The sequence below is a fragment of the Rhinopithecus bieti genome, unplaced genomic scaffold (genome assembly GCF_001698545.2).
Source record: "Rhinopithecus bieti isolate Rb0 unplaced genomic scaffold, ASM169854v2 scaffold_19018, whole genome shotgun sequence".
Lineage (NCBI taxonomy): Eukaryota > Metazoa > Chordata > Mammalia > Primates > Cercopithecidae > Rhinopithecus > Rhinopithecus bieti.
In genome coordinates this window covers 1,506,165-1,519,939 of record NW_016809658.1, presented here as the reverse complement: position 1 = coordinate 1,519,939, position 13,775 = coordinate 1,506,165, and the positions used below count along the sequence as shown (strand labels likewise).

At 42.9% G+C, this 13,775-nt stretch overlaps 1 protein-coding gene across 1 annotated transcript in view; it reads right to left on the bottom strand.

The window, feature by feature from the left end:
- SPRED2 (sprouty related EVH1 domain containing 2) overlaps positions 1-13,775 on the bottom strand; it is a 129,030-nt gene that overhangs the window by 17,301 nt on the left and 97,954 nt on the right. The window contains exons 3-4 of the mRNA XM_017890042.1: positions 11,262-11,430; positions 8,213-8,277 (exon numbers count right to left, since the gene is read on the bottom strand). Coding sequence (XP_017745531.1) covers positions 8,213-8,277; positions 11,262-11,430 — 234 coding nt within the window. The remainder of the gene's footprint in view (positions 1-8,212; positions 8,278-11,261; positions 11,431-13,775) is intronic.

The following is a 13,775-nucleotide window of genomic DNA, read 5'->3' as shown; positions in this document are numbered from 1 at the left end:
AAAAAAAAAAAAAAAAAAAAAGATCCTCCTCTTACAGCATAATGTGAGCTTGAGAGTTATTGTCATTTAGAAGATAAAGGAGTCCCCACCCATCTTCTGAGACCTTCTTCTGACACCCCACGCAGTGATGGGTCTCAATCAGCAGTAGTTATGGGATGCACTGCTCCCTGGGGTTGGAGGGCTGCCCTCCCGAAACGTTTTTGCTTTTCTTCATCAACCACCATAGATCAGGTTCACTAAACTCTGTAGAAGTAATTTATATTTTCAAACTATTTTCCCTTTTACTTGTCACCCCTTCCCTCCTCTGCCCCAATCCCTTACTTCTAAAGGTAAGGACACCAGAAAATATTTTTGATCAACTGATCTTCTAAAACGAGACTGAGGCTTTCAAGCAGGGACAGGGGAACCTCAGACCTAGAGCAAAGAGATGGCTGAGGTCTTAAGCCAATGCACCAGTTTAAATGCACATCATTTAGGCAGCTTTTCTGCAATAAAAGGAATCTGGTATCCTGACAATGTAAAACGTACTGAAACTTAGTTGGATAACTATTTCCTTTTCTTAAGCTTCTCTGAAAGGCAGCAAGCAGTTTACGGGCTCGTGTTCTGGGAGAGCACAGTGTGGAACTGAGGACAAGTCACTTCATCTCACTGAGCTGTGGTGGCTTTATCTGCAAAACTGGAAGTGTCGATCTGTACTCACAGGGTAGCTGTGAGGACCAAATGCAGTCACGTATGCAGGAGTGCAGTGCGAAGTGCCAGGGACAGTAATGGTTCCACATCACTGTCCCTTTCCCTCCCTTCCCCTTGGGCCAGTGAATGGAGACTCAAAGGAAATATGTCCATCCCAAGAAGGTTTTGAGTCCAAAGCATAGCTAACTAAAAGCAGAATCCAGTTTAGAATGTAGGCCTCTCTTCAGACTCCAAACACAGGGATCACACGCTACCTCACCTTTAAGAAAACACTCCTTAGAAAGCCAGTCGATGAACCCCATTCATTACAAAACTGGTAGATCTGCCCTCAGCTTTAATGTTTGTTGGGGATGGAGTAGGTAGAAAAAACCTTCAAGACAAGGAAGATGATGTATCCTGTGCCCTTTTGCTTCTGTAAATGAAACCTTGATAAGTACAAAATTCAACAAATTCATTTTTCCACTTAAGAATGAAAAGAAACTCAACTGGCAAATACCCAAAAGCCCATCTGGGGCAAAACCAACATTGTCTCAGTACTTTGGTTTTAACTATGTGCTCTATCCATGCTGTAGACAACACCTGAGGTGGATGGGAGGGGGCTGGGATGTCATTAGACACAAATGCTCTGAATAGCCAGACAGTCAGAAAATGAATGCAGCTTGTAATAAACAGGATGTCAAGGGGTTCAAGCATAGGGCATGAGGAAGGGCCAAGCTTTCCAGCTGGGGCAAGATATGGCTAGAAGGTGATGCTGCTACAAAGGACAGGGCATTTTTTCCTATGAGGAGGAATACTGCCTACCTGAAGAAATAAGGTATAATGACAAACCAAAACATAACCTGGCCAGGTGTAGTGGCTCATGCCTGTAATCCCAGCACTTTGGGAGGTCCAGGTAGGTGGATCGCCTGAGGTCAGGAGTTTAGGACCAGCCTGGTCAACAGGGTGAAACCCCATCTCTACTAAAAATAAAAAATTAGCTGGGCATGGTGGTGGGCGCCTGTAATTCCAGCTCCTCAGAAGGCAGAGGCAGGAGAATCACTTGAACCTAGGAGGTGGAGGTTGCAGTGACCGAGATCGTGCCACTTCACTCCAACCTGGGTGACAAGAGCGAAACTGTCTCAAAAAAACAAAAAAAAACAAAACAAACCACCACCACCACCACCACAACATAACCCAAATACCAGCCCCTTTCGACTGGCTTCTGGGAAAGCATTAAGTGCCACACAAAACGCTGTTGAATGAGTCTTCTCAATTCTGCAAAGGATGGTATGCAGTTGGTACCATTCTAAGTGCAGAGGAGAGAAGTCAATTAATTATATACGATGGATGTCTGACGGTGCCAGGGCTTAATTAGGAATCCCGGTTGAGATGGGCTGCCCAAATCCAGAAACAAAATACTTTGGTGGCAGTAGAAACTTGGAAGGGGGAAGAAAAATCAAAATCTTATATATGGTAGAGGTTTCCCATGGTCATGCTTCTAATTGTTATTTTGAGGACTTGGGCAATAGGTTCGCTAGAAGCACAAACCTCACCATTATGCAATACTTACATATAACAAACCTGCATATGTATCTAAAATACACCCTGAATCTAATAAAATAACAAAAAAAAGTGAAAAAAGAAGAAAAGCTGCCAGACGTGGTGGCTCACACCTATAATCCCAGCACTTTGGGTGGCTGAGATGGGTGGATCACTTGAGCCCAGGAGTTTAAGACCAGCCTGGGCAACATGACAAAACCCTGTTTCTATTAAAAATACAAAAAAATTAGTCGTGTGGTGGCATGTGCCAGCAACTTGGGAGGCTGATGTGGGACAATCACCTGAGCCCAGGAAGTTGAAGCTGCAGTGAGCCATAATCATAACCTACTGCACTCCATTCTGGGCAATGGGGGTAAGACTCTGTCATAAAAAAACAAACAAACAAAAAAAACTATACAATTATTAACCCAGGAAGATAAAAACAGCAGCGATTAACTGGAAAGCTTGGGAGATAGTGTTGGCTGCTCCTCCACCATGAACTAGTTGTGAGATCTTAGGCAAGTCACCCATCTGACTCTGAGCTGCTTCTGCAACTGTGTCTGTAAAATGAGGCAAATCCTACTTCAGTGCTAGAAAGAAGGCTGGAGCAGATGAATTCACAATCCTTTCCAATTCCAAGATCTGTAACTCTAAGCACTTGGTACATCTACTGCTACCCTTGCCTCCCAACAAGCCAAACACTTCCAGCTAACTCTCGTCACTTACCCTACTTCTAATATGCCATTATTTACCAGGTAGATGTCCTATTTCCTAACATGAGGCTGAGAAAACAGTGGCGGCCACTCCCAGGAGCGCCCAGGGCCACAGACCACCATCTCTGCTGAGTCCCTCGAATCTATCTAAACCCTCAGATGGCGGAAATCAGGATGGCTGGAACTCAGGTGTCTCTCCTCACTCCTCCCTTGGCAACCCTTCCACGAAAACCCCCTCTCATTCTTCCTTTCTTTTTAAAAAATCAAAGCAGTGCATATATGTTATTTAATGAATCAAACAGTAGCCCCTTGTTTCAGCCCGCCCCATCTCAGCTTCTCCCTCCCCAGAGAAACTCATTTTCAATTCTTGTGGGGCTCTTTCTTCTGGTATTTCTCTCTGTTTTCAAAATGTCATGATTTTGCTTCCTGATTTTCAGATGTAGATGCTATTTGAGGGCTTTTTATTATGGAAGATGAATACTTGGCTAATTTATACACCCACAAGTATCTTCCTATAAAGCAACTATTTCCCTAATCCCCCAGATTCAGGGCCATTGTCCGGCCACTCAGCACAACGACAGCTGAAGCAACAATGCTCGACACAGACTCCAGATGAGCCTGCTCTCCGAGTACGAATATACTGCAGCCGCATTCTCCCAAGATCACTTAGAAATTATCCTTGTCCATCTGAAGATGCTAATGAAATTTAGAAACAATTTTAGAATTCTGCAGCAGTAAATAAACCACCAGGTTTTAATGGACTAAATCCTACCCACAGGAATTTAGAAATTTGTTCATTAAAGGAGAGGAAAGCCTAAAACCTCTCCAGTTCTCCATAATCAGCCAGTTTTTCTCTACTCCCATGCTCCATCCCCAGTTACCTCCTTGCCCAGCTCCAAACCCTCACCCAGTCCCCAATTGCAGGGCCCTGGGAAGAAGCTGGTCCTAAGCTGGAGAGCAAACCAGCTCAGCTTATCCACAGAGTTAAACTTTTCATAGCTCAAGTTTACCTGGGCCTCCTCAAGACGTGTCAGTTATAGACACCCAACAGGGGAAACAGACTTCAAGGTCTTTCAACTCCATGCCTCTCAAGTCTCTCCAGCTCTGGAGTAAAAGAAAAGCTGTCTGGAAGAGGCACCAACAACAGTATGCTAACTCTTGGCAACGCCAAAAAACTCCCCAACACGGAATGCTGAAATTTTTTGTTCTTGTTGTTTTACATTCTTTGCATTATTCAACTTGTAAGTTTGTACCAAATGGTTCAGATGCGGGAAAGCCGTGATGCACCCATATTTAATGCCGGGGTACACCCTTGCCTCTTAGGTGTTTGTGCTCAATTGGATTCACCTCTGCAATTGAGGTTCCCCACAGAGCAGAGGGGCTGGGAAGGAACCCTGCTGTAAGGGAGAGGCTGATGGGAGGGCAAGAAGATGCCTTAGCAGGCTTATCATGAGTGATGGCACTGTGGGCTGAGATCCTAACTGTGGACTGAGCAGAGACACAGCTAAAAGAAACAACACAAACCTAAGAATCCCTCAGAATCACCTAGCTTTAAATAGTCCCTGAGGATAACAATAAAGCAAATGAATAAAATATGAAAACCTATGATTATTATATACAAATGAATAAAATATGAAAACCTATGATTATTATATATACTATATACATTCATCCAACCCATTTCATTTTACCTATTTATTGAGCATCTACAGAGCAAAGCTTTGCTGGATTGTAGAGACTACCATGATGAATTACTTGCCTATAATCTAATCAGGTGAAGATTCATTCGTCCAGCAAATAAATTATGAAAAGAAAACAGGAAGGGCAGGCTTTCAACTGGCAGGAGAGGAATACAATACCAAGTGCTACGGGATTTTAAAGAAGAAAGAACAATCATAATTGGTTAAGGACAAATATAAGGAAACATGAAGGGAATAAAGAGCCCAAAACTCAGAAGGAAATTCAAGCAGGAAAGATGTGATCACACAGCAAGCTGGGGTCAGTGAGATGGAAAGGTGCGGCACGGGAAGACTGCAGAGGCAATAGTGCAGGCAACGGGCAGCAGAGCATTTGCTTCCGAGGAGTGCAACACAGTTTTAGCATACTGAGAGGTCAGGACAAGCTGGTCTGAGGGATGACCATGAGAGCTGGGAAAGTGTGAGCAGAGACAGCCATACTTTGTGAGCATCCAAGTCCAAACAGCCACTCCACAGGGCGGCTGGGGATGCCTCTTCCTGCAGGCTTTGTTAATGTAGAATATTAAGGAGTGCTTTGCTCTTGTGTATCAATATCCTGTTTTCCTCCTCAGCCACAGGAATCTCCTGAAACAGAGGGAAACCTCTGGCTCCAGCAGCAGAAACAGAAAAGCTACACACCTGGTTCCTCATGTTCCAACACTAAAGGTTTTCCCACACACATGCTGTCCCCTCAGAAAACTGTTATCATTCTGATCCATCATACGTTGTAGGAGAGTCTTATCTTCATTTATACCCTATGATAAATGAGTTCCAAGTTCTAAATATCTGTCTTACCAGTTAAGTTTTAGAACACAACCACACTTTGGGAAGCTGTAGACTACACCTGAGCTAAAGCAGTGCTCATGTCCCTGGCTTTTAGGTTCCAGACATTTTATTACCTCAGGACAGAAAATCTAACGACAGGGTGCTCATAAAGGAAGGGGGACCTGGTTTGTAAGTCCCAATGACCCATTTTCCCATGGAATGTGTTCCTAAGAGTCAATGGCCTAATGACTGGGCTTTTCTAGGGAAAGGAGGTACAATTGTTAATAGGTCCTTGTTTGTAAACAAATGGAATGAAGGCAATTGATCACAGACACCACGGTCTATACAGAATACAATAAATTAAGTGGTGCTCCTTCTCCAGTGAGTATGCAAGTGCCTGGAAGCAGCAGGGCTGCTTCTAAACTTTCTTCCAGGCATTTGGTGTTAGCCTAGAGTAGCACATGGATCCCCTGTGGATTAAAGGACAAAACCAGGAGGGATTCTGGCTTCCATCATCCCTTTCCCTCTCACCCTCTTCTGATTCTATAAATCACTTCTGGCAGGTAGCTGGGAAGCAGCTGCGAATGACAGGCTTGCTCTGGAGCACAGGAAGCCACCTTTAACCCACCTGCTGTTGTTTGTCTCTCAAAATGCGACAAAGGAACAGATGTAAGCAACATGCCAACTGTTGAGAGGATCTGCTTGGAGCACTATAGGAAGCCTGTTTGGAGCCACAACACACCAGCCAATCCAAGGAAGGACAACTGAGTTCATTTCCTGAAACCCCCTCGGCACACTCAGTTCAAGTCAGATTGGGTCGTCAATGCTCAGGCTACACACCATGCACACCCCTGCTTCCACCTTTGCCCATATGGCTCCCAGGTCCTGAAGCCCCTTCCTGAACCCCCATTCAAATGCAACTGAGAGGTTCAGTCCAGCCTCACCCCCAGCAAGGACTTTTTTGATCCCACGCCCCTCCTTCATCTCTCAACCAGACTACTTTTCACAGTCTGTAAGCCTCTCATGGGTCAGTCTCATTTCTGCAAAACATCTTGTGATCTCTTTGAGGGTTGGAGCCATGGCTTACATACCTTTGTATTCCCAAAGCAATGGTTTTTCAAATCACCAGTTGCAAACCATGAGTACAATGGAAGAAAGTTTAATGGGTTGCACCCAATATATTAAAATATAAAATAAAAACCAGCTTACAAAAGACACTCCTGGGACAACTGGGGAACTATGAAGTAGATATTAGATGACACTACGAAATTCTTATTAATTTTCTAAGGGATAGTAATGGTGGTATGTTTATGCAGGAAAATGCCTTATTTCTTTTATAAATTATTTTTATTAGATTTTTTTTGGGAGCAGTTTTAGTTTCACAGCAAAACTGAGTGGAAAGTAGAGATTTCCCCTGTCCCCACACATGCAAAGTCTCCCATTATCAACACCACCACCACAGTGGTACATTTGTGACAATCGATGAAGTACACTGACACATCACTATCACCCAAAGGCTACGGTTTACATTAGGATTCAGGTGTTATACATGCTACAGGTTTGGACAAATGTATAATGACATGCATCTGCCATTACAGTGACATACAGAGTAGTTTCACTGCCCTGAAATTCCTTTGTGAACTTCAGGGGATACATGCTAAAGTGTGAGAGGTGACTTACTTTCAAACGGATCAACAACAAAAATATTTGTGTGTGTTTAAGCACACTCTTGCACAGATCAAGCAAATGTGCCCAAATGTTACAGCTGCTCAATGTTAGGTGTAGGGTATGCAGGCATTCACTGCACTTTACAGTTTTCTGTGTGCTTGAAAAGTTTTATAATAAAAAATGGAAGAAAATGAAACAGAAAAAAATCAGAATGCAGAGGATGAAATATGATTTGGTTTAGATATCTATTGACATATGTGTCCTGGGTCACAACATACATATATTTCTTATTGTGGGTGAAGGCCCAGAATTTGAAAATGCTGTCCAGGCTGGGTGTGGTGGCTCAAGCCTATAAACCTGCAATCCCAGCACTTTGGGAGGCTGAAGTTGGAGGATGGCTTGAGCCCAGGAGTTCAAGACCGGTCTAGGCAGCACAGCGAAATCCCATTTTTGAAAATAAATAAATAAATAGGAAAGAAAGAAAATGCTGTCCAGCGTAACTTGCTGCTCTAAGCACACAGCAGGCAGGCAATGAACTATTTGTTAATTAACTTCTAGAAGCACAGGATTTAATTGAAGCAGCAAGCTGAGAAATCATTCTGCTTCCAGTTACATCCCATTAACTCAAGCTGTGTCAAAACAGCTAAGCCCTTTCCTGCGTTAGCACATTTGGGCCTAACCTTAAGTCAGCCTTCAGGCCTTTCTTATCAGATGTTTAATTACTCATCAGGAAAGAGTGCTGGCTTTCCCCTTTGATGCCAGGGAGGGAAGCGTGTTCTGGGATTGAGGTGTTCCCCAGGACTAGGGACATTCTGTGCTGAAACCAGGACAGACTTGGGCAAACCAGGGCAGCTAGTCATCCTAAATCTGAGCAAAGACTTTAAGAACCTTGGACAGACCTGAGAGAGCTGACACTGCTGTGCTGTGTGGCAGATGACACTGCAGCGTGAGCAACAGGGACAGACCCAGCTCAAGAAAAATTGTAGTAAGACAGAGATCACTCTGAGCCGTCCAAACAGCAACAGCAAGCGCCACATTGCAAAGTGTGCCTCATGCCCTTAAACAAAACCTTTCTGATTATTCAACAACTAATCTGGAAAGCAAAGGACAAAGGAAACTTACTGTAAAAACGTCATCATCTCCAAGCTCAGCTTCATTATGGATGGTGGAAGATGATGTTGTTGAACCTAAAAGACAAAATGTCATAAAAGTGTTTCCCAAGAGGATACATCAAATCCAACCCTTTAAAAAAGGATATTTTAATAAAACCACATTCCATTCTTTTTGCATGTGAATTACCAGTAGAAGTAAGTTACCTGGGAATTGAGTGCTTTTAATTTACTTTTCTTTAATTGATTTTTACCAGGATGCTCCCTAAATTAACTTTGCCTGCTGTTGTTCCCAATTAATCTCTCAAACTTCTGCACTGGCTGCTACAGAATAAGCACACAGAGAGGCACCGTGGAGGAGGGGAGAGGCTGCCCGCTCCTCTGAGGGACATGCATCGAGCCCAGCCTCTGTAGTGACCCTGAGGTCCCAGCTGTGTAGTGCGAAAAGCACTGGACGGGGAACCTCTTAAGTGAGACCTGCCACAATCTCACTGTGTAAACTGTACTTAGCGCCTCTGGTCTTTTCATCTACCAATGAAGGCATTTTAGCTCAATAGCTTGTATTGTTGTGTCCAGTTCTGAATTGAGATATTCTATTTCTAAATCCCAAATTGTGGGCTCCCTTCTAAGGGGACACCTGTGCAAGGGGGTTTTCTCTTGCAATACCAAGGCATCAGTGAGTTTGCTTTGTTTTTCCAAGTCAAAATTACAGCTCTTGCTAGAAAACCCTCCTTATTCCATCATGGAACCAACTGGACTTTAAAGTTCAATGTATTTACTTGTTCACCTTTTTCTTCATTTTGGTATGCGAATCAGGTACAACTGCCCTACTTCCCCCCAGCACCCTGAATAGCAGATGATAATGCATGGATCAACTTAATTGGCCAAAAGAAGAACGTATTTAAAATTGCATCAGTGACAGATATACCAAAAGGGAAATTTATTCTCTCTCTTTTCCTTTTCTTGGTTAGATCTTTTAAAATATGCATTTAGGCCGAAAAGACGCAGGTAAAGGTTGGACATCGGCCAAGGCCTGCGATGAGATGTCCGCGAAGCAAGTTTGGACCGAGGCGAGAGGAATGAGCGGAGATCAATGACCGGTCAGCGACGATCAGAGACTCATACGCATAAGAGCATAAACACAGATGAAACCACCCAGTCCTAACTAACATACAAAAAAAGAAAAAAGCGGAGCTGGCGAGCGCGGGCGAAAAACGGTGACGCGGAGCGAACACTGTAGATACCCAGCTACTTGAGGAGACCTCAGGCAGGAAGAAAATGACGTTAAAACCCGGGAGCAGAGCTTGCAAAGATAGAACATGAAGATACAGAGACCACAACTGCACTACACAGACCCACATGAGAGATAGACAGAAAGCAGAAAACTACTGTACCCATCAAAAAAAAAAAAAAAAAAAAAAAAAAAAAACTTTGTTGCCTGGGCGAGGTGGCTCATGCCTGTAATCCCAGCACTTTGGGAGGCTGAGGTGGGCAGATCACAAGGTCAGGAGTTCGAGACCAGCCTGGCCAATACAGTGAAACCCTGTCTCTACTAAAAATACAAAAATTAGCTGGGTGTGGTGGTGGACGCCTGTAATCTTAGCTACTGGGGAGGCTGAGGCATGAGGATCACTTGAACCTGGGAGATGGAGGTTGCAATGAGCCGAGATCACACCACTGCACTCCAGTCTGAGCAACAGAGTGAGACTCCGTCTCAAAAAAAAAAGAAAAAAGAAAAAGAAAACATTTTGCTATTACATGAAATTGAAATTAACAGAACTGATCAGAAATGATGAGAAATACTTAAATTTCCAATAAGAGACTGCAGGAGAAAAAAAAACAGTTCCATAATATATTCTTTGCAACTCCTACTGGTCTTTCAAGAGTTCTCTCTACTCTGAATTACTCCATTAAACCAATGTTCAAGGAAAACTGGTGGAAAAAAAGCTAGATAGAATGTATATAGAGAAAAAAATTACAAGTAGGAGAATGAAATGTGGTGTAATTAAGTACATGGACACAATGCGAACGTCTATCAATAATATAGGAGCTGTTTTTTCTCTAAACATGAAAAAGCTATGTTTAATAACATTTTAAATATTTGCTACTTATGTCAGACCTATAATTTGAACACTGGTTTTATCATCTCTTTTGGCTATCTCATAGTTGTTTATGGGTTCATGTTCTAGCTAGACTTGTCTTACTACTGATTATAATGTTAGGTAATTTGTCTTTTAAGACTGGCTTTTTTTCTCTTCCCCCAAATCCACAATGAAGAAAATGACTTCAGAACACTTTTATTTCTTAAGCAAATGAAACACATATTCTTTGGTGATTAATTTCCCCAAGATCTGAATTTGGCATTAATATGCCTTGCTTGATATTTCTTTCTTCACAGTGCCCTGTCTATGGCTTCTTTAATGCTCTGATTTGATATCTGGATGTGCTGCAGTGGAGAATTTTTGTGTTTGCATCTGTGGACTCTAGCCAAGTCCACTATGAGAACTCACTGCCCAAGGGCCCTCCAGGCCATGATCAGATGTAACACAATGCCTACTACTCACTTACCCAGAGACCAAGGCCTAAACCGAACCAGGGCTCCAGAGGTCACAGATCCCTTTCCTTTTCAGTGGCAGCCGTACACCCTGGGCCTCTGATTACAGGAGGACAGTGGGTAGGCCAGGAGCCGTCTGGGCCCGCCAGAATCCATACTCTACTTCTGAGCCAAGACAGACCAGACCAAAGCCGTTTCAATAGTCAGGACAAGGTGAAAGCAGTCAAAAATATATGCACATGGAATTCCAGAACCTGCCTGTTTGTTTTTTCACAGCAGAGTCCAAAAATCAATTGGGATTACTCCTTACTCTGAAACCCATCTCCTTTTGCCTGCATTATCACTTTAATTACTCTTCTTGGATATTCCAAAAGTTTTGGCATCTACTGACCTGGCCCCAAACCCTCCCACTAATAAACCACAAATATATGATGGCAGACTATTGGAATTAAAAAGAATTTGGAACATTTCCATAGTCCCACTAAGAATGCAGTGACAAGTTCAATACCTTCTATAAGATCTTCGATTGCTTTCCTTACTCCCCTGTCAAAGGCTCGGGCATCAGCAGGGCTTTGGAAAGTAAGTCCAAACTTCCTATTATCGACCTTCCAATGATGAAACGTTGGATTGGCTTTGGTGTAGACCAAGTCCTTTCTTACATAGCATTCCAATACCACCTGAAGGATGGAAACACACAGGCTGGTTACTAGTGGAACAGCCATGATGATGTCTGGTTACGGAAGTCTAATTAGGAACCATCACTGGTGGCAACTACCAAAATCCCTCCAACCCCTGCCTTCACATATCTGTGAGTCTCTCCAATTGGAAAGAAGGCTTTGCTTGGCTGCTGACCATCCGATCTTCGCTGCTCCCCACTGTCCTGGCTTTACCCCTTCACCACACTCTCTTCATCACAGTCATTCCTCTTCCTCCTGGCCCCTGGCTACAGGGCACTAAGCTGATGCCCAGGTCTTGGGTCTTTGCTGTATTTCAGATTACTGCTTTCATGTTGGGGTCTTTGTATTGATGGCCATCTAGCTTCCCTCCCCTAAGGCTCCAAATTCCAAAAGTTGAAAAATCAGCTTTACTCTAAAATTTCTCCTCTCCCAACTTCTGGCAATGCCAATCCCTCTCCACTCTTTCTCTGGCTCAACATCTCTGTGGTCATCTTTGCCTCCTCTGCCTAATCACCAGGTCCATTTCATTTTTCCTTCAACAGCTTTTGTATCAACCCCATTTCAGTTGCTGCCACCCTGATCTGAGTCTCTATTAACTTTATGTTTGGATTAATAGAACAATCTTCAAGTTTCTAGCAACTTAGTCTCAGAACTGGCTTTTATTGAGTTATAATGGGTAGACTGATCTTTTTATCTCCAAGATGGAAAGGACACCAATGTTATCAATGAGAACAGGAGCATGCTCTGAAAACACTGAATAAATGAGAGCCCTAATTCACACTCATTGTCCAGTATATCTTCCCTGCCAAGTTTTACTCTTACACGTACTCTAGTTCTCCTTGTCATCTTCACAATTTAGTACCCGATTTCAAACTATTCTCTAACAGTTTCATGTATATTAGTCTTGTTCCCCTAACTAGCCTACAAAAAGTCAAGATTATAAAATAACTCCCTGTGTGTAACACAGTTGATAGAGATACTAGAGTTTATTTAATATTATAGGTAATACTGCAATAATTTGAATATAAACTTCTTTCTTTATTCATTAAAAAACTCAAACTCCTTAAAATATTTATTCCTATGGCTTCATTACAAACACCATACGATTTTGCTGAGTTTTAATAGCCCAGTCTTGTTCTGGCAAAGATCTGCGTTGACCACAATGTGATCTTATTAATTTAGACTAAATGAAGGACAAGAGTAAAGACCTGCCTAAATTAGTATACATGTAAATTAGAGAATATCTTTAAATAAGTATAAATTCTAAGAATAGATCAAAGGAAAAAGAAGGAGGCCAGTAGAGTGGCTCATGCCTGTAATCCCAGCACTTTTGGGGGCTGAGGCAAGAGGATCACTTGAGCCCAGGAGTTTGAGACCAGTCTGGGCAAAATGGCAGGACCCTGTCTCTACCTAAAATACAAAAATCAGCTGGGTGTGGCGGTGCACGTCTGTAGTTCTAGCTACTCAGGAGACTGAGGTGGGAGGATCGCTTGAGTCCGGGAGGTTGAGGCTGCGGTGAGCTGAGAAAGTGCTATGCCACTGCACTCCAGCCCAGGTGACAGAGTGAGACTCTGTCTCAACAAAAGGAAAGAACAAATGAAAAATAAATTAAGGGTTGCCTAATGAATGCTCCCTAACTTAATAAAAAAATGAGAATAATATTCGAATTGGTATATCAAGTATAGTCCCAAGCAGTTAACTTTCTACATGGTATTGAGATCGGACAACAGTCCCCTCCCATAATTCTATTTATGATTAAATTGCTTATTATAGCCATTTCCCCCTAAGAATAGCACAATGATTAAATGTCAGCCCAGCCCCATTCCACATTGGGGAAATCCAAATAATCAAGAATTTAACTAACAAATGTTATCTATGTTAGAATTTAATAGTCTCAATTCAAAGTCCCAAAATAAACTTTTGTATTATAAAACAAAGACTCTTAGTTTCTCCATATTTTCGGGGTGAAAAAAATTAGTCTTTGGTTGACATTTTCCAACTCTGAAATTATTCCAAAGGTACATTTTCTTAGAAAAGTTTAGGTAAAATGACCGGGCACAGTGGCTCACGCCTGTAATACCAGCACTTTGGGAGGCCGAGGCAGGCAGATCATGAGGTCAGGAGATCGAGACCATCCTGGCTAACATGGTGAAACTCCATCACTACAAAAAATACAAAAAATGAGCCGGGCCTGGTGGCGGGCGCCTGTAGTCCCAGCTACTCGGGAGGCTGAGGCAGGAGAATGGTGTGAACCCTGGAGGCAGAGCTTGCAGTGAGCCGAGACTGCACGACTGCACTCTAGCCTGGGTGACAAAGCGAGACTGTGTCTCAAAAAAAAAAAAAAA